General features: G+C 41.7%; 2 protein-coding genes across 3 annotated transcripts in view; both read left to right on the top strand.

The window, feature by feature from the left end:
- The first annotated feature begins 999 nt into the window (after positions 1–999).
- haus6 (HAUS augmin-like complex, subunit 6) lies at positions 1,000–10,391 on the top strand. Its single transcript, XM_008296349.1, has 16 exons — positions 1,000–1,373; positions 2,414–2,509; positions 2,614–2,692; positions 3,149–3,281; positions 3,454–3,598; positions 4,567–4,629; positions 4,723–4,780; positions 4,925–5,098; positions 5,350–5,546; positions 5,717–5,846; positions 7,174–7,276; positions 7,356–7,419; positions 8,100–8,238; positions 8,338–8,436; positions 8,562–8,697; positions 9,426–10,391. The coding sequence occupies exons 1-16, from the start codon at positions 1,237–1,239 to the stop codon at positions 10,136–10,138; spliced, it is 2,466 nt and encodes an 821-aa protein (XP_008294571.1). The 5' UTR covers positions 1,000–1,236; the 3' UTR covers positions 10,139–10,391.
- A 1,804-nt stretch (positions 10,392–12,195) lies between these two features.
- dennd4c (DENN/MADD domain containing 4C) overlaps positions 12,196–24,674 on the top strand; it is a 42,575-nt gene continuing 30,096 nt past the window's right edge. For both annotated transcript variants that reach the window (XM_008296350.1, XM_008296351.1), the window contains exon 1: positions 12,196–12,470. The gene's annotated coding sequence lies outside the window, so the exon portion shown is untranslated. The remainder of the gene's footprint in view (positions 12,471–24,674) is intronic.

Below are 24,674 nucleotides of genomic sequence, written 5' to 3' on the forward strand. Positions count from 1 at the left end.
CTGAAACAAACGGCAGGTTAATTATTAACCTGCAATACCAAATCTGACAAATACCAAATCACTTTATTAGAAAAGACTGCCATCTAATGCAATCAAACACCTCTGCTACAGATTGTACTCTTGGTAACGCCCTGGACTGTGTTACATTTGAGTGTTTCTAATATTTTGTCCACCCCACTTACATGCATGAAGAGAGCAAAACATCGTGCAGAAATGCATTATAGCATGGAATACAATTTTAGCTGGTACAAGTCATGTACTTTTTTTGTGATGCATCAAACGCTGTCATTCCCAAAAAATAAATTTTTAAGTAACAACAATAATACCTAATAATCTATGGACTTTGTTAACAGTAAAGCAGTTATATTTGTAACTACAAGCCACTAATTCTGCAACTTTTCAAAACAAACAAAAAAAAAGATTCTGGATTTGTGGTCACTAACTCACTAAATTAATTTCTATAAAAGATTCTACAAAGATTCTTCTATAAAGGGTAAAAGAAATAAGCCTTATAGATTGTTTGAAAATTAAACAACCTGTGAAACATGAAGACAACGAAATATTGCACTTGTAAATAAACAAAGAATTCTAGGGGGAAAAGTCCCCTGAAATAAATAAAAAATAATCCTTTGTAAAATTTTATTTATAAAAAAAAAGAAAATAAAAACAACAGTTTATTCGCTCATGTAATTATTTATTTATTTATTGCCTGATTTTTTAAACTCCGGATTTATTTCAAAGCCATTTATTTATGTATGTACTGTATTTATTTGTTTAATATTGAATAATGGCATTCCGTACTGTAGAGGTACTGCCGTAAAAGTCCACTGCTCATATGTAGTAAATATGCATAGCAATAATAATAATAACAAAAAGGTTCAAATTAAAAATTAAAAAATATATAATTTTGAGACGTAAAACTTCCTTCCCGAACCGGATGTTGATCTTAACAACTTCCGGGTTGTGATTGGAAAAATTGGCGGTCACGTCTACTGTTGCGTTTTACTGCTCCCGATTCCAAAGTTTGAGAAATTTATCTCAACAAATGTAAACCTAAACGTATCTACAACTTTGCTGGATGTTACAACGCCGAATGCAGCTGCTTTTCGGCAGTGTTTTTGTTTTTTTCATTACGTTTTGTTAAATGTAAGTTGACATATTAAGAACAAGTTAGGAAGCTAGCGGTAAGTTAGCCAGCAGGAAAGCTAGCTGGCTAACTGTTTTCATCTCGGAATAATGGCGACAGTGCTGCAGAAGAAGAATGGACAGTATCTGTGGTTTGCTCTTCTTGGGCTGGGATTTCAGCCGGAAATTACAACGTCGTCCTTCGCCGGCAAAGCCAACGTTAATGTCAAACACATCAACGTGGGACCGTAAGTAGACAGAGTTCATATATTATTACAGACAGTGTTGGCTAACGTGACTCTTTGCCTCCCAACGTTTGCAGCTTTCACTTTCCGTTGCATTTACGCTGTTATTCACATTGCTCGTTTTGTGTTGGACTGTTTATTTAGCTTCCACACTCACAGAAACACCCTAATCCTGAATTATTACAACACAATGGCGAAATGAAACAACAGGAGGCGAGTCAGTGGTCTTTGACTCATGTTTCTAAAATTTTAAGAGAAAGCATTAAATTCAAATGCGTCAGGCATCCAGGTTATTGTAATCCTGAGAGCTTCATTTCTGAAGACATTTTACCTCTCATCCAAGAAGCTTTTATAATTCCTAGAAGATAAAACGTCTTCAAGAACCTACAACATAAGTCCAGATGCCTTTTTTGAACTTGGTAGGATTAACAGAAATAAAATTCTGTGCCCTGCCCTTTGTGAGTCATTGATCTACCACAAAAGGAAGATAAGCTAGAACTTTATTAATCCCGAGGGAAATTCTTGTGCCAGATATTGCTCAGATAAAATAGAGTAAGATGACAAGAAATGAAGTGTCTCGTATGACAGCAATAAGATAAGATACAAACTAATAATGAAAATAAGAAAGATAAAATACAGCTTGTTCATTGTTAAGTGTTAGATGATATAGCTGTCCTTTGTGCAGAAGAAAGAGGAGTTATCCAGTTTGATGGTATAAAAGGCCTGTGGTACATCTCAGTAGTCTCGGTCTGTGACACCTTTTTGAGATGCAGGAAGTACAATTATCACCTGATTCTCACCTCCTCCCTTGAGCTGCATCACCATGTTGTGTGATCATCCTTTCATGCTTTGTTTACATTATAAACGATCTTCTAAATGATTACCATCATTATTTTAAGCTTCTAAATTGATGTATTTCTGATATATGTTAAAAAATATGTAAAATCATAGTTGAAATGGTCTGATGGACCCACTTGATAATAATTTCTGACACTTGTTGCTTCAAGTTTTAGTGTAATTAAATCTTTCTTTATGCCCAACAGCAATATGTTTGACAAACCAAACAAAGATGCCTTCTACATAGTGACCCATTTCTTGTTGGAGAGACTCAACCCAACTCGATTTCATGAAGCATACAGGTACAGTTTGACTCGATCACCTGTTATTCCTATTTACACATGTCTGTGAATTATTGTTGTGATCACTGTCTCCCTCTAATCTCTTCATTTGTGTTCTGGCTTAGACACTGCTGGCCTGTTTTGAACCACAAGGCAGATGCTGAGTTCCGCAAAATTACCTGCACTTGGCTGCGAGAAATAATGGTAAGAATTTGAGTGTGATGTTCTGTTCTCCTGTGGGTGTAGGGTTTGTTTGGAATGTTCTTGGGGGACACATTAAGCAGGGTTTTTACCGGATCATTGTGAGCATCAAACTCATAATTTCCTGGTTAATTCTTTTTCTGATAAATATTTATGCACCAACTTGCGCCTTTTCTGCATCAATTTATGATGGAAATGCTTTTATTTATGGTAAAGGAAAAACAAAGTTCCTTTTCTTTTCACATGCATAAACATAAAAGTGACAGAAATAAGTGTCATTATAATGTTAACTTCAAGCCTTAAAGGCATAACACATAAATCAGCGTCGCCAGAGCTCTCTTAGCTGCATATCATCCACCTCTTCACACGTTGCTTGTCTGCCCGACATCCATTTGCTGCCCAACGTAAAAATGCGTATGCTGTGTAATTGTTGATAATTGTCCTTTTACCTGCTTGTAGGATGAAATTGCAAATGCAGGATCCAAAGTGGTGGCATCCTTGTTTCTCTCACCTGGAGGCCCCAAGTTTACCAGCTTGATGCTTCATTTGGCCAATCACGTCATGCTGCAGGAGATGAAGACATTCACCACGGGTATGTTTTTTTGTTTTAGTACTAGTAACTTGTATTCATGATCTGACTATAATCTGAAAGTGTAGAGTGACACAACATTGACATGCTTTCTATATTTACATTTAATTCAATTTGCTATGGAGCTGGCTTGCAAAAAAATCTATCATATTATCTTGATTATTGTGATTGTTAGATGACAGCTGGACTCCTGAGACTGCAGCGACGCCTGCTTCCACTCTGGATATGGCAGTTAAGAGATTCAATCTGATCCGTACAAGGTTCTTGAAAACTGCAGTGGATCAGGATCGTTTTCTTCACGAGTACCAGAGACGAGCCCAGTAAGTCCTCGATCATCTACACTGGCAGTTGGACAGAGTTCTTGCAGCGTACTTACTTAACCAGCGTTCTGCTTCAGTGTCAGTCAGTCTGATAAACACAACACTTGGTAAACAATAAAAGTCAAGCATCAAGAAAAAAGCAACCAGCTGTCATGTTTCATAAACACAACAAAATAAAATCACTTGATAAATTTAAGCGTTTGTTTTTCAATCATTTGTAGTTTTAACAGTTTTAAAAGTTGCTGCTAAATACAGTAGTTTGCACTTTCTAGATTTATTTGTTAATCTGCTCATGGTGAGACAGAAGAGCCGAAATAAATAGTCATGTAGTTAAGATAACACTTTGTTGAGCCATTCAGAAATGTTTTGTCATTCCTTTTCATTTCTCACTGTAGATACTGAACGTGGTGAAAATATCTGGTTGGCTACATCTGGTTATTTTTAAATGTCATCTTTCTGTTATTTCTTCTGTTTAGTGTGTTTTCTTTTGTTGTCGTGTGATTGTGTACGTATGTCTTCTTAGCAAATTTTCTGAGAGATGTTTAAATTTTCAGTCAGTATTCTTGGTCTTGTATGTTTTATTGCCAGTTTGTTTTGAGCCCACTTGTTTCATATGAACCAATTAGAAAAGCTTTGGTTAGCGAGGTCAGCTGGTTCGCTGCTGGGAGGATTAGCAATCAGCACCTCCCTTTTTCCAGCTGACATTGTGATTTGTCAAAACACAGGTGAAACAAATTTTTATTAATGATGACTCAGCTCCGTGAATTGTCGCAGTGATCCGTGACTAAGAGAGGAACAATACCAGGACAAGTGGTCACCAAAGAGGAATGCAGTCTTTGTTAATGCTCTTGATGTGTTTTCCAGCTATGGCACGACTGTTTGTTGTAAGAGCTTTCACAGGGAAGTGGGTTTTGACTTCCTTTGTCTTTTTTATAAAACTTTTTTCTTTTGTTTTTCCTCCTGTGAAGGCTTCTGGTGAAGTCTATGAAGGACATCAAAGCAGATGGAGCCAAGTACGATGAGCTACTTAAGTATGTGTAACCTTTTGTTTTCCCTTTTTATATCTTGATAGTTCAAGCATAAGCTCTGAGACACATTGAACAAATGGGACTTTGTGCTTTCAGGCGTCACAGCGATGATTCCACACAAGAGGAAACTTCTGCAGCTGAGAAGATTAGAAAGGTACACAAGGCATGATTTGTACCTTACTGACAGTTTCCTGTGTGGTTGCGGCTTCTGAAATTCTACAATGGAGATGGTTTTTGTAAAGAGTTAGTTCTGTATTGATGTTTCTTAGAGCTCACAAAAGCACTTTGTCGTCCTAAGGTGCGCTCGTTGTGGTCGACCATCGACGGAATGCTGGCTGGTATCAGAGAGGAGCAGAGTGCGGTGGGAAGTGTTTTGAAGGGCGACGTCGATCAATACGTCTTGGACGGGACGGATCGAGTCCTCAAAATCCCTCGTCGCCTGCTGGAGAGAATTGAAAAGCTCCCACATCAGGTGAGTGTGAAGATAATTATTACCTGTACACAATAGAAATGATGAGGTAGGCTTCTGTTATGCTCCTACTCCACAAAACCTTAAAATTTGTAATGAAGGCATGACACAGTTTGACATATTGGTCATTCACTCGCTACATTTTCAACACTGGGTTTAGTAGCTTGTGTATAGAAAGAGGGTGCAGTAATGGTTTAAACTGCTGAAACAGTCACTTTAAAACGTCTCTGATTGTGTTTATGTTTGTTTTCCAGTTAAGTTCAGGGAACGTGTATGAAGGCGGCCAGCTGAACCTCCTCTGTGTGATGGAGCTGATGAACTACGCGTCACAGCTCCTGAAAGAGGAGCGTTTCCAGGTCTCTCATGCCCCCAAGCCCCCGCTCAGTCCTCAGCACCTGCAGGAGAAATGTCATCAGATGGCCCGCATGCTGCAGGACCTCCACCTCATCAGGTATGTCACTAAGCCACTCACTTAAGGGGATGCACTGAGACTTTTTGATTGGCTGTCTGTACATCTAAATTCCCAGCTGTTTGTGGTTTGATGTGGTTGACACCCAACACTTTTGCTTTCTGTTACTGAACGTATTAAGTCCAGAATTGTTCTTTTATTGCTTCTCTCAGGCAGAAGATTTCTAAGGAAGAAATCCCTGAAGTCAGAAGTGCCATTAGAGAGCTGGAAGCAGACTGGGAGAAGAAGTGGATGGACACTCTGAAAGAAACACCTCTCGTCTCTTTTCTGAATGAGGATCCTGTGAGTGGTTGCTTAATCACATTACACTTGCACTTACACTAATCAGCCACAACAATAAAACCTCCAGCAAGTGAAGTGAATACCAATGTCTTGTGACTGTACCAGCTGTGAGGGGATGGTTATAAAAGGCTGTAAGTGAACAAGCAGGCTGCGATTAAAGTCCAGTGCTTTTTACTTCTAGTGCTTACTGTAGCTGTCCTTGGAATAAATGTACCTTTTTTATATACTATTTATACAGCTGGGATGCACGACTTCATAATATTGTGCCTTAAGCTTAGACTGTGCTGCACATAAATTAGTTGCAGTGTGAACTGAGCTGTCGTGTGACTGTGCTCCTGGCTTTGAAAACCTTGTTTATAGTCATGCAAATACTGCTTTATGTGATTCGTCTTCCCATGTACAGAGGTTTGTGGGTCAGAGAAGCATGTTGGCTTTCATACTGCAGAATGCAACCAGGTTGTGTAGGACATCCCATCGTTTTGGCATGTTTTGTACTTGACATACCATGTGTTCGGACATACCAAATCAATAGTGGCGTATTTTATAGTATGGATATTAAAGCACCCTCTGCAAGCGGAAGGTAGCCCTGTAGCGTAAGTTGCTGAGAATCTTAATACTTGCAATGATAGAGGTGTGTCACATTACACCGTGCATTGCAGCGTGATGCGTATTTATCTGCGGATAGCTCAGGTTGCCGATCTCCTGTCCACCACTGTCAGTTTCCACACTTTGCTTGTGAGTTTCAGAACTGGTCCATCGAGCAGTCAAAGAAGGCGGCCTTTGCTGGGTGCATGCGCGTTGTTTTCCTGAGTAAGAAATGTTAGCAGGATGCGCTATGAAAAGATGGCAGAGACAGTTTACATGTATCTAAACATTGTTAAAGGCCACACACGCCTCTTGATGGCGCTGGCCTCTTCCAGCAGGTTCACGCTCCCTGCCACAGTGCAAAAAATGTTAAGGAATGGTTGGACTAATGTGACAAAGAGTTCAAGGTGTTGACTTGGCCTCGAATCCCTCAGAACTCAGTCCAACTGTAGGATGTCTGATCCATGAAGGCATCACCTCACAATTTCCAGGACTTATCTGCTGCTAACGTCTTGGTGCCTGATAGTGGACACCTTGAGCTGTTGTAGAGTCCAGATCTTAATGGGTCAGAGCTGTTTTTGCAGCATGAATCCGACTGGCACAATATTAGGAAGGTGATTCAAATGGTGTGGCTGAGTGGTGCATTTCAAATAGAGATAATTTAGCTTACTTTAGAAGATGACTTTTTTTTTTTTACTTTGACTGATCATGTTGTACCTTGTTTTTTTTCTCCTGTTTTTAGGCTCTTGGCTTCCTCTCACCAATGGCTCCACTGTCTTTTGAACCAGCAGCTGAAGCTACTTACAAAAGCAGCGTCTTCTCCCAGTACCCCGCTAAACTTCTTGGTGAGCACAGTCATGTTCTAATACAGTCCATGTGTGTTCAGTAGTTTTTGTTTTTAACCAAAGTTTGTACTCGTTCCAGAGCGGAAGCCTGCAGAGAGTAAATCACAGGAGGGTGCACATCCGAGTTATTCCGACCTCAAGAGGTAATGGCAACAGCTGTGAACTAAATGACAACATTATTAAAACGGAGACTGCTTAGTTTCAAGTTTATGTGGCGGTTTGGTTGTGATGGGAGGCAGATACCTGGGCAGGCCTAAGCAATGATCTGTCCACCACTGGTCCTCCCTACAGCATCCCTGCTCTCTGATGACCGCGGCGAATTGAGAGAAATCGCCACGGACAGATACGGAGCAGACAGTTTCTGTACGACTCTGACAACACAAAGTTAGGTAGAAATGTCGTATAAACAAAGTGTTTTAAGAGCAGAAGGGGACAGTTGAGGGTCAAAATCTTCTAGAGAGCTGGAACATGTGCAGTAAACTTGGAGTGTCACTGTGTATAAACTACATTTTAGAAGTGTTAACATACATGTCAAAAGAAACGATGCAACTTCTTTAAAGTTCTGTACAGGTCAGGATTTCAGTCCTCAGTTGACTTTGCTGTTGAGACTGAAGTTACCTACAGTGGTTCGAACCACTCATTCAATTTGAAGACAGGTGCAGGTTCCACATGCCGACTTGTTTTGGGGATTAGCCTTTAGCCAAGGCCACATAACAGGCTGTTAATAGCTGCAGCAAGGTGCTCGGTGTTGGGTTCACTGTACCGGTGCTGGACAAAATATATATATTTCTAATAACGAAGCCCTCTGTCTCTTTTGAAATAGTTCCTTCCTTGCACCAGCTGAGAAGGCTGAAAGTCCCGTTGTGACCACTGAAGCGCCACGAGCGAACACCTCCCTCGACTGGCTTTTTGACACGCCTCCATCCCCTCCTCTCAGGGCTCCACCGGTACAACCGCCTCAGGCAAGTGTTAGATTTCCGCTAACGTCAAATTCTTACTCTTTTTGGATCCAGTCCACCTGTTGAACTTGTTTAACTGACAAACCTGTGCTCGTTTTTTAGGCCAGTGAGAGAAAGATGAGCCACGTTCACCAGAGGGCGGCTCCCACGAGGACCAAGACTCAGATACTGGACCTGGAATATGACAACCTCGCTGATCAGGTATCGTAAAAGCTGTAATACAGAAATGTAGGAAATATAAATGCTGCTTCACTGAAAATCTGACAGTTTTAAGGTCCTCTGTAACTGACTGAGTCGTGTCTAAAGTGTGTCTATCATTGTATTAGTTTGCAGATGCGATAACTACAACCAGTCCTCCAGAGGGCAGAGTTAAGGGCCTGGAGTTGGACGGCCTCCTCAGCACTCTTCAGAGAGATCCCTTCTCTACTAGAAAACAGCTGCCACGCACTCCTGAGAGCTTGAGTAAGTTATAAACCATTTCCCTTTTTAAATCTGAATTCTGTGTGAACAATAAAGGAAAAACATGATTTAAACAAAATATTAAGAAGAATGTTTAAACCACAATTCCTACAAAATATGGGAAAAGTATGTTTGCACTCTATTGAGCCCGTCCTGTGTTTGAAAATCTCTATTATGTTTCTCACTGTATGTGGGCCAGAGCGAGTTTGCTGTCATTGACAACAAGGCAAGAAGCGTGGCCTGCGACTGAACGCTCCCACACAGAGCTGCCACTACGTCTTTATGTCACAGCCTGCAAACCAGCTCTGCCCTAAGTGCTGTATAATCAAATCTAGTGTGTTCAAAAACTGCAGCAATGGGTTTAAATTATGCATATACATGGCATCACAAATAACCAGATGTGAAGCTTGTCTGAAACGTTGGGCTTGTGCAGCAGTTTAGTAATCAGAAAGGTTTGGAGTTTTTTTTCTGTGGAAGGAAAGTAGCTTTACCTCAGGGCAGAGATATGATTGCTCTTGTGGCAGCTTGGATAGAATACTTGTCTGGGTTTGGTGTTAATTGACTTGTTAAATACACCACGAGAGCTGCAATTCGCTGGCAAAATTTCACAGAAGTATAGAAACTTGTATTTGGAAAAAGCAGGGAGTTTATTAATGTGTAGGAACCCTGTTGGGATGTTTTATGGTATAAATTTGGGGAAATTTACATGGTCTTTTGTTTATTTTCCTCAGTTATGGACGTGAAAAGCTCCTGGAGGAAGGCCGTGGAGGAGGAGAAGGCTAAGAAAAGCCGGCAGTCGGCTGAATTTGACGGCAGCATCATCAGGCGCCTCAGTCCCCTCAGCGAGCCCTGCAACGTGCGGCTGAGCCCCGACGCTCCCTCGCAGGACGTCTCCTCCAGCGTCACCCCCGCTGCCGTGGTCCACGACAGCCCCCCTGCTGGCAGAGAGCGGGTCTTCAAGTCCAGCCTTCTGTGGGACACTTTCAACACAGAGGCCCTGGACAGTCCGAGCGGCACAGGCAGCAGCGCCATCCAGTTCACCCTGGACCACGAGACCCTCCCCGAGATGCCGAGCTGCGACAGCCTGCTGAGCCTGGACGACGAAGCCGTGGACGTGAGGAGCGAGGAGGACGAGGAGCTGCTGATCCCCTCGCTAAAGACTGAGGCGAAGCCGTCACCACTAACCCCACGTCACCGTCAGATCCACAAGTCGTTTAACGAGGCCTCGCTGATGGAAAAGACTCCTGAGTGTCTTCTGTCTGACTACAAGGTCTCTGCTTTGGACAGAAACTGGCTAATGGAACCCGCAACGACAAAAGAAACCACAGACAAGATCTTTTCACTGGATCTAGACGCTCTGGAGACACCCTCGCCTCCGAAAAAGAGCGAGTACAGCCTCCCCCAGCTCATCACTTTCTCCCCGATAGATGACATGAAGTGTTAACTATTCTTAAACCCTTCTGCTGCCTCCTTCAATCGTCAGTGAGATTTTAATAGTCATGTAACATACTTGTGTATATAGCTGTTAAATAACCTACATTTCGTGCACTAATAGTTTCTGTGTTTGTTGACTTAAATTAATAGACTGCTTTAATAAAATTGCAAAATATGAACTGCTTTTGGTTTACTTGTGTAAATGAGGATTTCTAACTTGAGACCAACAAACTTGAAATAAACTTGAAATGTTGTGCAGCTGACAAGTGTAAGTTCAAATGATTTCTAACCACACAGGGGCTTTATGAGGTTTTAAATGTCTTTAGGTGCATGCCACACTTGAAACAGCTGGAAAGAAGAGCATGCACTTCATACTTTTGGTGCAGTATGTCTCAAAGTTTCAGCAAAATGTCCAATAATGAGCTGAAAAGGCATGTTCATTAGTTTGTACTAAATGTTAGATATGAGCCAGTGTTTCTAAGTTTAACTTGCATAGTATGCACTCTGCAATAATTAGAATAGTCAAATCTCAAATGGTGAAACCTCTGCAGAGTGTTTTCTGACGTTTGTCTTGTTGGTGTAAGTTCTCCCACTTTAAGATGGGGGGCGTCAGAAACTGCAAAACCATGGAGCGAAACTAAAACTAGTGGGACAAGGCTGTAGTAAAACTCAGTAGGTAGGAAGTCACCACATCTCACCTTCACAATAAGCAGTGAACTTTATCATTTGAGAGGCTGTAAATTTGATTTATTTTTTTTTTGTAGCATAAAAATGAGGAAAAGTATTATTTTGCCCTCATTTTCTATTAAGTATATTCTGAGAGTTTCATTCACCTTGCAGCCTTTTTTGTGATTACAAGAGATTTCCTATTGACAGACTGGCAGCGTTGGTATAAAACTGATTTCATTTTTGTAGAAGCGCAAGAAAAAAACTACTCCAGACTTCAACCTCCGCATCAGTTATTCCTTCAACCACTGGTAGTACACAGAAGTATGGAGGTCGTGAAAATACACAGTAATTCTAATAATAAAAATAGCATTGAGTCAGTCATGTCAGTTTAAATAAACCACTTTATTGTGAAAACTAATCGCATTGTTGAAAACCACAGTGACTTATTGCCAAGTTATTGTGCATATCTGTTTTCATCAGTTACATGTACATGCAAAGAGAGAAATTTCTATTTTTCTGTTTGATAATAAAGGAAAATAAAAACCCTTAAAAATAAGTACATAGATTTATTGTGAAAACCAACCTCATTGTCGGTAAGAATAATACAATAACAACTGAGGTACAGATTTTTGAATGCTTCTGTTTGAATCTGTTAACATACATTTAAAGAGAGAAAATTCTATTTTTATGTCGATAAAAGATTCTAAAAACTAAAAAATATATAAGCAGCTTTATTGTGAAAACCAGCCTCATTTGTGGTAATAACAATGAGTTATTATTACCATGCTATAATGGTTTTGTGTGCTTCTGCTTTTTATTTCTAGTTATTTATTTTTTAATCTTATAAAGTTTTTTGTGAGACTAACCTCTTTGTAATGACAGTAAGTTAATACCAAGCTATAGTGTTTGGTGGTTTTCTGTTTTAATTTGGTAACATATATGTAAAGAGATGGAATTGCATCTTTATGTTGGATAATAAGTTTAAAGTTTGTCACATTCCTTTAAAAGATAGAGGAAAAAACTAATAAATAAACAACTTTATTGTGAAAACCAACCTTATTGAGCATAATTCAACATATCATAATTCCATTTTTTTTTGGCGAGTTTCTGTTTTAATACATATAAAGAAAGAACATTATATTTTTGCGTTTGATTTAAAAAAAACAAACCAAAAAACAACAACAGCAGGTAATTAAAAGAAAATAAAGCTTTATTGCGAAAACCGACACTTTTGTTGGGGTGGTTTTACTTTGAAGGGACACCCCCGGAACCCGCCGGCGTGACGCGGCCTAGCTTGACGTCGCTGGCCGCCGCCAGCCTCCCTCCGTCTCAGTCGGCGCTGACTGAAGCCTCTCCTCTCGTCTGGGCGGTTCCAGCCTGAAAGAGACGTTTAGGAAGAAAGCTCACCAACAAAACTATCAGCGCAGACACAAACATGGCGCCTACCGACAACTTTAGATGAAAGTGTGGCTGAGAAGTAACCCGCAAAGTTCCGGAGGACTATTTCGAAGTGGCTTTCTGTTTTAAACCGTTTTCTTGTTGCGCGCTCAGCTGGTTTGTTCCTGTTTTGCACATTTTTTTTTTTTTTTTAACAAACACGGAATATATTAAAGCGGCGAAACAGCAAGTTGCCTACATGTCAACATTGTCCCTCGCTGCAGTGTAAACAGCTGGTAAGTGCTCGTGTTTTTATCTCCTGTTTGGACCAGAACACAGTTTGGTGTTGACTTTTAGCTAAGTGTTAGCAACATATTCTGTCGCGCTGCTGCTTTTGCACTTTTTTGCACCGTGTGTTTATCCAACCGGGGAGGGAGGAGGAGGGGAAGAAGGGGGGAGAGCCACGTATCACCGCTCGGGCTGATCACGGGAGGAGATTTCTTTTGTTGTACCCGCGGGGATGTGTATTTCCTGCATCAAAGTTGACCTAGTTAAGGGCTTTGGATGCAACAGTTGGGAACCCTCCTCCTGCTCTCCTCCCAGGGCCCTGCCGGTAGACGCCACACACTCCTGGAGCCTCGTCTAACCTTTGCAGGTGTCTGCTTTAAAAATCCAACACACACACACTTTGAACAGCACCATACAGTTGAGCTGTGCACTTTGATTGTGCAAGATGCCTCTGCTCCTTTTCTGTGTTTTCCTGTGTGCCATTGAGTGCAGTGCCAAGGTGCTCACATATCTACGCCTCAGCACTTGAGTGAGTGCCAGCCAGCCCAGTCTAACGCCCTAAGGGCATTAGAGTGCTCCATCTTCAGTTATTTTTTTTATTTTTTTGGGGGTGATTCACGGCATGCATGTGATGTTCCTGTTATGACAGCCGTGGCACAAGTCCCGGCACAGCAGAGTGGAGCAGAGCACTTCCTCTTGTCCTGAAAGTCTCACCACCTGAGATGGGGGAGAGTTTGGCGTGATCGAGGCCCGTGAGGTGTGAGGAACAAGGAAATCGCCCCCCTACACCCCTGGCAGAATCCACTGAGCCTTCGCCACGTGGAAACGCAGCAGCAAAATCCCTTTCTTGACCTTGGCTTGGCCCTGACAGGCAGTGCATAAAGAAAAAAAAAAGGAAAAGGGGAGTGGAGTGGACGTTTCCTCCCACCAACCGCCACAGGCTGGCTCGCAGGTACAAAGTGGGTCATGGCTGCTGTGTGGCTTTGTGTACATTGAACCTGCACTTTGTCACCGCCGCTGGTCGTCCAAAGGCTCCGTCAGGTGACCCAGGAAGTGAAGCACATACTCCTTAGTTGCCTCGGCAAAAGTCAAATGGGATTTTTTTTGACGAGCGTGAGACAAGAGATCCTGTGGCAGAGCTGTCATTGTTCCTGAAGTGACTGTCCTTTTATTTTTATTCCACCTTTCACACATTTGTCTCTGTTTTCATAACTGACACATCACATCCTTTCAGATCTCAGGCTGGGTTATTCCATCTCAAATCATCCGATAGTCTAAAATACAGATAATTGTGAAATTTTAATTGATGTATTAAACAGATTTTGTAAAATATTGCTGGTTGACCCATTAAAGTTGATGGAAAAACACTTCCCGGTTGAAAAACATGTTTTGGTTTACATGCTCGAGCTGGTTCATCCCAGGACTTCCACTTCAGCTGTCACTTCCAGGTCGGCTGCATCGCTTATAAATGACCTTTTAACTCTGCGGCACTTTCACTTCATGCGTGGGCTGGCTCTGTTTATTTTAACGCCTTAATTCCTTCTAAACATGAACCCATCAGGCTATAATTGTATTTGGAAGAAAAGGAGTTACACAAACTGACAGATTTTGACCACGTTTGTTTTCTAATTCCAAATAATTCTTGTGTTGGCCAGGTTTATTTGCAGTTTTCCTTTTCTATCAATGAAGGCAACGAGCAAGTTCTTGCCATTCACATGAAGGTTATTAATAGTTTGGAGCTACAAAATACAAGTGAGCAGGAAAGAGGCAGTCTTGTGAGCCAAAATATGTTGTTTAGTTGAATAATAGTTGACTTGTTTAATAGAAACAGGCAGAATAACTGAATGAATGTCCTCTCTACATGTAAATATCAGCTAAAAGCCATCGCATGTTCTTTGGTTTTTGTGAGTATTGGTCTAGCAATCATTCAGTTTCTTTGCAAAGAAGATGAACATGTAGTATTTAGTTTGTCCACCTTTAGTTGGGAGTATTATGGAGTAACTGTTCCTCACAGTGCTCAATATTTGCTTGGATGCAGTTGGATGTGTCACCTGCTGTCACAACAACGTTCAAATAGTGCACATAGCAAAGGTATCAGCGAACCGGAATCCAAACTATGTTGTCGTACCTATTCTTCAACCGTTTGTTTGTTTGTTTGTGTGTGGGGGGGGGAAACAATCTACTGATTATCTCTATGTTAATGAAATCAGCCACAGTGCATAGGGTGCTATCTGCCTGCTGGTGATGAATTAAAAAAGCTGGTGTTTGCTGCATGTTAGATAATTTTAATGTCGTTATCTTGTATTGAAATAACAACAGATTCGGAGCAGACCAGTGTGCACCTGCCCATCTTCATAGGATTTCTGAAAATAGAACGAAATCAACTTGAGCAACATAACGCAGAAAAGTTAATCTACTGTTCTTAGATGTTGGTTGTCGGACTGTAAAACGCAAACTGCTGTTTACGTTCAACTTTTTGGCCACGCGATTGAACAAAATGCAGTTTGAAGCCGATGCTAACTTTAAATATGTTTGACCTCGTAGTCTCTGTTGGATTGTGTGAGTTCAACGATGTGAAATAGTTTTTCTCAGGTGGCCTTTTCCCTCTCGCTGCCAAAAAATAATGGATAAAAGCTGAAATTTAATTGGTGTAGCGCTTTTTTCCTCATTAAAGTAACTCTAATGAATGTCCGTCTCACCTCAGCTGCCAGTCAATAATCGATTGACATGGTCTGATCATCTGGCTCAACCAATTGGCTATCTGCAGGAAACATCACAGTACTGCATGTCTGCTAGCCAAAAACATGCTAGCTCTGGTCGGTAGCCATTAAGCAACACAGGATACTTTCTCATGGTGGCACTTTACCAGCTAAACTCACACAATGCTCTCTGCTTGCCAGCTCGTTACCTACCGATCTCTGAGTGTTTTCGGGTCTCTGCATTGTTGAACAGTACGATGCTCCACCTGGTGGAACAACCAGGTACTACAGCTGATCTATGATGCATTTTACATACATGCATGATCTTATTCTTCCGCCTTATCGGTTGGTATGTTTTATTTGGTTAAATTATTAACGGCAAGGAGTTGATTAGTGATTATTCATCAGCATTCCTAATTGTGACTGCACTTCAGGGATGCTTTGGCTTTATTCTGTGTTTATAAAGAAACGTCTTCAAGCACTGTAACGGCTATTTCAGCATCTTTCGGTGTTTGATTTTGAACTACCACTTGAAAACTGTCTGCTCAGCCTCTCCACTTTTTAAACTTTAAACGTCTCAGGATGCATTTTCTGGCCGGATCTTCTTTCTCACCATTTCTTCCGCTGTGACATTGTTTTCATCACATTTCTACCTGATGACCCACAAGATAGCTGCAGATTTGACACCGCATTGTCAGTTCCTGTGCTCTCGGGGGCCGGTGCGTTCCTCCGACAGTTCGGTACATTTTGTCTGGCTGCCTGTTTGCTTGTCTTAAGACACATTAACTCCAGATAGACATTTCCAGCCAAAGAGCAACAAGTGAGATCTTGTAATCCGTCCAGAAAGCCCTCTCAGGTAACCTATTTCCCTCCTGTGACCCTTGTACTTTGCGGTGATGTGTTTTTGAGGTTTTCTGTCAGACGGCCTGGGTGCAGGTTGGTGTGAGCCCGGCTAGTTAGTAAGGGTAATGAGTTTGCCCTCTCTCTTTTCTCTCAGAGTGGAAAGAATGCTCTCTGTCCACCGCTCTGTCACGCTCCAGGAGGGAGGCAGTCTTGTGACGTTGCTGCTGATCCGAGCCTCGCCGCTCTCAGCTAGTTGTTTTTAATAGTCATAAAACATCTGATTTCACAGCAAACTGATGGTTAAAACCGCCGCCGCTGTCCTTGTGTTGTCCTGATCTGTCGTGGAAAGCTGCTGCTGCTGCTGCTGGCTGTGCAGGCGACGGCTGCTTTTGACAGAGTTCACTTTAAAAACACACCTGCATCTCAGATCACATGCTCAGGCCTTCGCACAGTGATCCAGGAAAAAGGTGGAACATTTTCTGCTTCAGTTATCGGGATTCGTGCCACCTCGCTCCTTGATTGGCTTTAGTCAGCGCCGCTGGCTTTGATGGTATCTTGGCAAAGCATTTAATGAGGATCCACTGCAGCTGGATTAGAACGATTAAGAGATAACACGCCAGAGGGGAACAAACCATTTTGTCTTTAGCGGAAGTCTGTCATTCAAACAGCTGAGTTAGTTGATCAAGGACTGGTTCTATAGTTATGTATGAGGCAAACATACCAAGCATTTTTTGGCTGCAGCGCGTAAAATGTAAAATATTTCATTGTTAAAGTATCACCTGTCAAATATAAAAACTGTATTGTTGTTGCTTGATGTCTAACTCAAGCAGAGCAGCCAGCGCCCAGAGGATCAAATGAAACAGCCTGTAGCACAACTAACAAACACTATCTGTCCCGTCTGTTATCAGTGTGATTTGGCAATCTGATACCTATTCTGAGACGCTTGTTGACAGCTACCATCGCCCGTAAACGAAGCAGGATTTTATGTACGTATTTGTGTGTATAAAAAACAGCTGCCGGGGTTAAGCAAACACGACCGAGAAGCAGAGTTCACTGCAGGTCTTTGGCTTTGTCCGGCTTGTGCAGGTCGAGGGACATGCTGTTAGCATACGGGTATGATAATGCCAGGCGACAACGCGGGCTTATCTGGAGCCCAAAAGCAGATAGACTGTGAATGCTCCACCTCTCACACACTCTGAATAGCAAATATTGAATAGTTAAATACGTTCCCTGCCTCTATCAGGCTCACTTGAGAATATATTTGTCAGAATAAATTGCCAAAGTCTCAGCGTTATGATGTGAATTTGGCTCAGCGGGCTGTTGGACTCATCACAACACATTAATTAGCACCGTGAGGTATTCGCAGACCGCACGTTAACAGCCAACTACTCGTGCTCGCAACATATGAACTCAATCAGGCAGCAACTTTTCTCCCCTCAAACCCGAGTTCCACCCCAGAAAGAGCACCGAGGTTTTTCCTGTGGTCGCCGCCTTGTAAAATGGAGGTTTCGTCACCTCGTTGGCACCTTGTATTCAGTCTGGCCTGCACCACTGACAGCCCGCTGTGCTGACAGGTGGAAGGGAGGGCCACTTTGCTCTTCCTCTAAAGCTACAGGGCTACAGAGTGCCACTTGAAGCCAACACCGGCGCTGCAGAGGCTCCCACAGCACGGCTCAGCGGCTGCCACGAAGTGTGTCGGAGGCTATTGCAGCTGAAATAAGCCTACCTGCACCAGTTTGGCTATTTTTTGTGTCACTTAGCATTGATTTTTAAGTGAGCAGCCCTGTTGCATTAATACAAATAAACTGGTTATGGACACGGTCATTCTATCATATTTTAAAAACTAATTCTGCTCGATCAATTCAGATTTGCAGGAAATTTTTAGAACACAAAATAAGCATAGTTCTGAAGATATTTGCAAAATTTGAGCTTCATATATCAAACACTTGCAGAGATGACGCTTATAAGCTGTCAGCTAGTTTTTTTTTTATCGATTGAAATTTAAAGCTGCGTATAAATGACGGTATCTCAGGAGTTAATCAAGATAAAACCCAGAAGTTGTCAGTTTTCTTTCTTATCATGTCGTTGATTCAGAATCTGCAATATTGGACAAGTAGATCAAATGGTGTGATTATCGGTTAGTTGAAATATGAAAAAAATGAACGACAATATCCATCTCTGAGCTCACAATAACAAACAATGAATAATGCACAAGTCAACTAGCGATACTGTCTGATCCATATGTAGGTAAATGTCACAATAATACAAACATACAGAATACTTTTCAATATAAAATACTTGCTTATAAACATGAAACCAAAGTTATTTTCATTGAACTTTCACAGCTGATTGAACAGACAAAAGTTGTACCACAAAAACAAAAACGTTGCTAGATTAGAAAATAGACAACATGAAATACTTTTCTTTAAAAGTGGGATTATTTTTCAATGTTCAGACCCCATATTAATTAAAATATTTACCCAGATAAGTCTGGAGAACCTTTTTCCAGAACTCTGCTCTTCTACTGATTAGATTATCTCGCAATGTTTTTGTTTTTGTGGAGCAACTTGTCGTACCTGCTAAACCTGTTATGGAAGTTAAACGAAAATAATGTTTTTCTTTCAATTTTGTGATAAAGTATTTCCTGTTAAAAGGTTTTCCAGTGTATTATTGTTGCGTACAACCACGTATAGTTCAGAAAGCGTTTGCGTTATGAGTTTTTATGTTATTGTGCGCTCAAAGATGGATATTTATATATGTAATCAACTCGTCCAGTATTACAGGAATCGGGAGCATCTTTGTGACCAAGTATGTCGTATTAAAAAGTATTCTCTATGTTTAGTTTTGTATTATTGTGACATGCAGCTACATATGTTTAAGAAAATATCACTAGTTGACTTCTGCATTATCTCTTGTTTTGGTAACATGAGCACAAGATGAGATTTTTTTTTTTTTTTTTTAATCACGGCTTCAACTTTTGTTCACACCCACAATCAGATTATTTGATCTACTTGTCTAATATTACCGATTCTGAATCAGTGACATGAAGAAAAGTTGCAGTGAAATACTATCTGTAATACTTCCTGAGGCTCAAATTTCAATATGTGGAAAAAAAACGTGCTGAAAATGTTCATCCCAGGTAGTGCTTGATATATCAATATAGATTTCACAGCTATCTTTATAAATATCCACATTTTATGAGAGTTTCAAGCAAAGAGATGTGGTCGAGCAGGAGGCCCCCTGATGATTTCAGATTGAATAAGCCAACGCTTAGCACAACAGAAGTGTGAAGGATCAGGCACCTCCACTATTTATAACCAGGGGTCAGTTCTCAGTAATTACTGCATCTGCACACGCTTGTGATGCTGCTTCTCATTTCGGTGTGCAGCGTCTGAGCTACGATACATGACGGCTGTGTGCGCGCGTCATCCTCAGCAGCTGTTTCTGGCGAGCTGTGAGTGGAAGTGCATGGCAGGACTCCTGCTGCTATAACTGAGACAGACACAGCACTGTCTGTTGTCCAGCATTACACACACATAGACTTGTGAATGCACACACACCAGGCAGCTCTTTCACCCCTGGGGAACGAGCCTCCAGGCTCTTTTGTGTGAAGGGATGAGATCATTGTGGGGCAGACCATGGGGGGATGGAGTAAGGGGTTCCAACCGGTGCACTTAAACAGAAATCTGTGTTTCTACGTTTTGTTTGTCACTTTCTCTTAGTTTAGCTCCTCGATTTGTGTTTGTGGATCTTTGAGACGGAGGAGCGAGTCAGGTGAATGCAGTAAACGCCTTCTTTAGTACACGAGCATGTGAGGAGTCGGACCTTCCCAGTTTTATTTATGGCAACTTGAGAGTTTTCCTCTGCCCTCAGGCGACATAGGCAACCTTTGGCACATTTGCAAGCAAGTTAAGACGGGTGCCGCCGCCGCCGAGACACAAAACTCTGCATGGCAGGAAATGCAGGAGCTTAAAGTCCATTTAGGATTTCAATATGTAATGCGTAAAACGTGTTGTTTGATCAGAATGAAACCTGTGATCACAAGTGGCACAGATTTCCCTCCTGATCAGGGTCACTGACCTGCTGTAAAATGTTAATATATTCCTCTGAACTGCTAGTTACTGATTTCTAAAAGACTAGCCTGATTGTACGAGAGGCAGTGACACAATACATGTGGTTGTATTCATTACACCTTATCTGGTCTTATCTTAAAATATCAGGACAGGCCTCCTTCCTCTGTGCGTCTGTGTAAATGATCCTATTGTAGCTTGAAAGTTCTGATTATATTACAAACAAGTATTTTCTTTTCAGCACACCGGCTGAACTAAGACTGCTCACTGAGGGACGACGCTGTAGTCACAGTCATCCGCTGTCCAAAAAACTCTTCTTATTGATAAAAATGTCTTAATAAGTTAACCGGACTTGTGTATTTTTTTCACTTTCTGGCATCACATTTGGAATTTATAGGTGCTGGAATATTCTTTATCTTAGAATTTGGGTTCTAAGTGGATTTATGGACTTGTAGTGGTTTTGTTGGGAGACATGCAGCGATATGTGGAAAGAAGAAGTCGTGCATGTTGATTTGGGAATTATGGATCCAAGAAGAGTGTGTACAAATCTTTGAGAGAATTCACATTATTTAGGTTCTCAAGTGGTTAAACTTGGATTAAGAAAAGTCTCACGTTTAAAAAGATGCAAACCCCAACTGGTATTTTTGGTATTTTGTGAGCCAAATATCAAAATTATTGCAAATTCATGTTCTTTTGGGTCATTGTAAGGCCGCATAATTGATTAAATATCAATCATTATTATGATTTTGGCTTCCCACAATTAACATAACTTGATCGGAGGTTAAATTGCGGTTTAAAATTCATGCACCGCTCATTAAAAAACTCATGGGCAGAAAACAGGTCAGGTAGATAAACGCGCTTGCTTACAACTTGGGTTAATCTGATATTAGAGCACCGTATTTTACTCTTTTCATACTTATCATTGGTGGAGACTGGAAGCTTCTCTGAGCATGTGAGGCGTTCAGGGAACACTGGCATTAATGGGTGCAATTTAATTCATATTTTGGCTTCAATAGTTGCACTGAATTCAGGGGAAGAAGTCTTATTTTGATGCATAGATTTGTGACACAACACAGAGGTGAAAGCAATGTTTGTTCAGATTCTGATGACTTAATTTTGGACTTAATGGTGCAGCGCTAGCAAAGAGATTAAAAACGCCAAAGCTTTACGTCCTCTAAAGCCTCCTAGTATGTTTTTGTCATGGCTGGTAGTGACCCTGCTCTCAGACAAAGAGCGTGACACTCGATCATCGGGGCTAACAGAGGAACAGGTTTTCAACTGGAAGGGCGAGGCAGAGCTCAACCTTTAGAGGCGGGGGGCTCAAGTTACAACACAAGACTTTAATATAGTGGAGATGTAATGGTCTGCTTCGTCTGCCAGTTTGGTGCGGTCGCTTTTTCCATTTAACCCAAGAAACTGCGAAACTCTCCTCTTGAGGTTTTTCCAGGTTTTTGCTGTTGCAAGAACAGAAAATCCTTCATGTTATGTTGACTCGTGTTTACGCTAGCTTTAAAGCTTTTAAGTCTAATCCCCTGTCAACACCACCGTTTATGGCCACGACCGTGTTTTATTTGCACGGCGGACATGAAAGTGGACAATAAAACGAGCCATTTTATTTACTGTACATCCAAAGCTGGAGCTGGGTTTTTTTGTTTCAGCGTCCCCTTTTTGAGTGTGACTGCGGACCACAGAGAGCACGCCGGCTACACCAAATGTACCCTTGAAAGACTCGCAGATCGATTTCCTCAGCCGGAGTAACACTAGTCGCAGCTCAGGGTCGTGCAGCCTGGCATTGTTGGGGCTCGGTTGCCATGGCAGCGTCAATGTTTGTCTGTCGCGGGCTGTCACAAAGAGATATTTGTGTGGCGGTGGAGGTGCAGCAGAAGTGTGGCTGCACCTAATGTGGAACAGCGAATACTTTTCCTTTCCGGAAAACAGGATTACTCACATTAAAGGTGGCAATTTGTGTCCAAAATATATGCATTAGTGTGTCATGTTGTGTTCCACGGCAGCTTTGATGTGAGAGGTAAATTCTTCTTTTATCCTGTCAGCAGCAAAATATTGTGTTGTCCAGGAAATGATACGATAACGTCCTTGTGTTCATCGGAAAGACCCTGAAACATCAATGCATCATATTCTTATGTGTGTAGAGCAGCCTGCAAACAGAAATCTTATTAATACAGTGCATGGGAACTTTCACTGCAACTGTTCTAACATCGAAGTTGGTATTTGTGGTTGTGTAGAAGATAGCAGCAGGCTGGTTTGTGGTTCAGTGCTGAATTTTAAATACATTCCTGCTTTTTGAATTTAAAAAAAAGCAAGTTGAAGTTATAGAAGAGAAGTAAGAGGCTGCTTTCTGTTAGTCTGGCGGCATCTGAACATGTCAGCTTCTTGTCTGAATGAGGACCCCGATCGCTTTGACGTTAAGCTATGTTGTACCTCGTAATCACTTTGAATGTACCACATGTCTGAGCTGTGTGCCATCACATTGCAGGAGTTGTGTGAATTGCAATTAAAGATTTTTTTTCCACATTTCAGCACCAATAGTGGATCAAAAACATCCCAGAATGCACCTCCTCATTCGTCTTGCACTACAATGTCACATTTATTACAAACTAAAATGCCTCCAAATCTATAGCCGATGTCGTGCAATGAAGACGGAGCCTAAAGGCGAGATTAAAGACACTCTACAACAGGGGTGGGCAATCCTGGTCCTCGAGGGCCACAATCCTGCATGTTTTAGATGTGTCCCTCTTCCAACACACCTGATTCAAATGATCAGGATCGTTAGCAGGCTTCTGCAGAGCTTGATGATGAGCTGATCATTTGAATCAGGTGTGTTGGAAGAAGGAAACATCTAAAACATGCAAGATTGTGGCCCTCGAGGACCAGGATTGCCCACCTCTGCTCTACAATATTGAACGTAATCCAGGTTTTTACATAATTTGCAGGAGTTAAAGTTTGTTGCTCCGAGTTGTTTGTTTGTAGGAGTTTTTATTACCTGCAGCAGGATTTATATGTGTGTCTCCATCTTTGTTAATTACTAATAGCTATATATTATCCCAGACGTAGACACAGGATTGATCAGGATCTAACTTGTCCGTGAAGATTCTCAGTCCTCCAGGTCATGGTTATTCTGATTAGTCGTAGCAGCTGGACTTGCTTGAGTTCCACCTCTCATCCAAGAGGCTTCATCACTTCTGACTGACTAGTTGGGAGTTCCAGATACTTTTATCCTAAAGGAGCCATTAACACCTGAGTTTCAATCCTTTTTCCTTTGTGGTGTACACAGTCCAGTGCAGCGAGGAATGCCCAGACTAAACAACGCATGGCTCAGCACAGAAGAGCCAGCTCCTCAGGACAGGACTCAGCAGTCCACCTGCATCTCAAGGACAAAGTTCACTCATTCGAAGACAACAACGTACAGATTTTGGCCAGGGAGGACAGATTGTTTTAAGAGAGGGGTGAAAGAAGCCATCTCTGTCAAACTGGAAAGACCATCCCTCAACAGAGGTGGAGGTCTGACGCATCGTCTCTCACCTGTTTACAATTCAGTCCTAAGATCTCCCCCTGGGAAGATGAAACCACATTCACACCTACAGCCACAACAGACCCCAGCGAACCCCTTTGTGGCAGGGGGAGCACTAACGACTCACATAATGAGGGGAAGGAGTAACAAACCCCCAGCTGAAACCAAAACTCAGATGTTGATGACTCCTTTAGGACATAAGTATCTGGAACTCCTAGCTAGTCAGTCAGAGCGGATGAAGCCTCTTGGATGAGAGGTGGAACGTCTTCAAGGAACTGAAGCAGGTCCAGTTGCTCTGATTAATCTACCAGAATCAGGATCTAACAGCACATCACGTTGTGTAAGTTACTGTCACCTTTCCTTTCTGACAGGTGAGCTGCACCACACAGTTAAAGAGCTTCGGTTACATTATGTCATGTTGCAGATTTAGTTTTGGTCATTACTGCATTTTTGTGCATTATGTCACTTGTTGTATGTCCAATCTGGCATGTATGACGGATATCATGTGCGTACTCCATCACTGTGGCGGGTTTGTCTGATTGAAGCTGTGAGGGCCATGAAGAAACACATTAATACAACCTACAATTTATCACATAAGTCTAAACAGGGCTTTAGTCTCAGCTTTTGGGAAGCTGGTGGTGTGTTTATTTTCTTTGTAAAGCGCTTGTTGTTTCATATGGTGGCATTGAAACCCCAATCTGGACCGAACAGATCTGCTGGCTGCTCAGGATGCCATTTGTTTTCTTTCTTTCTTTTTTTTTTACCCCCCCTGTGTGCATGGCTTTGTTGCCTGCTGTGACACTTCATGGTGATCTGTGGCCGTGCTGTCAGGAAGCTGTATGAGTCACTGCCTTGATGTTTTTCATGCCAGCATTACCATTTTAGAGGAGGATTAAATGACGAGGCCGGCCGTTGTGACGGAGGTTAAACATAGCAGAACAGACTCTTATGTTTTGTAAATAAAGCAAAAAAAAATGCTTTCCATAGTTTATGCTGCTTCTGCTGTGCTGTGACCTAATGCAAGAGAATCAGGCTTAAAACAAACCCCATTGCCCTGAAAAGCTATTGAAT

The sequence above is a fragment of the Stegastes partitus genome, unplaced genomic scaffold (assembly GCF_000690725.1).
Source record: "Stegastes partitus isolate 25-593 unplaced genomic scaffold, Stegastes_partitus-1.0.2 Scaffold1123, whole genome shotgun sequence".
Taxonomy (NCBI): domain Eukaryota; kingdom Metazoa; phylum Chordata; class Actinopteri; family Pomacentridae; genus Stegastes; species Stegastes partitus.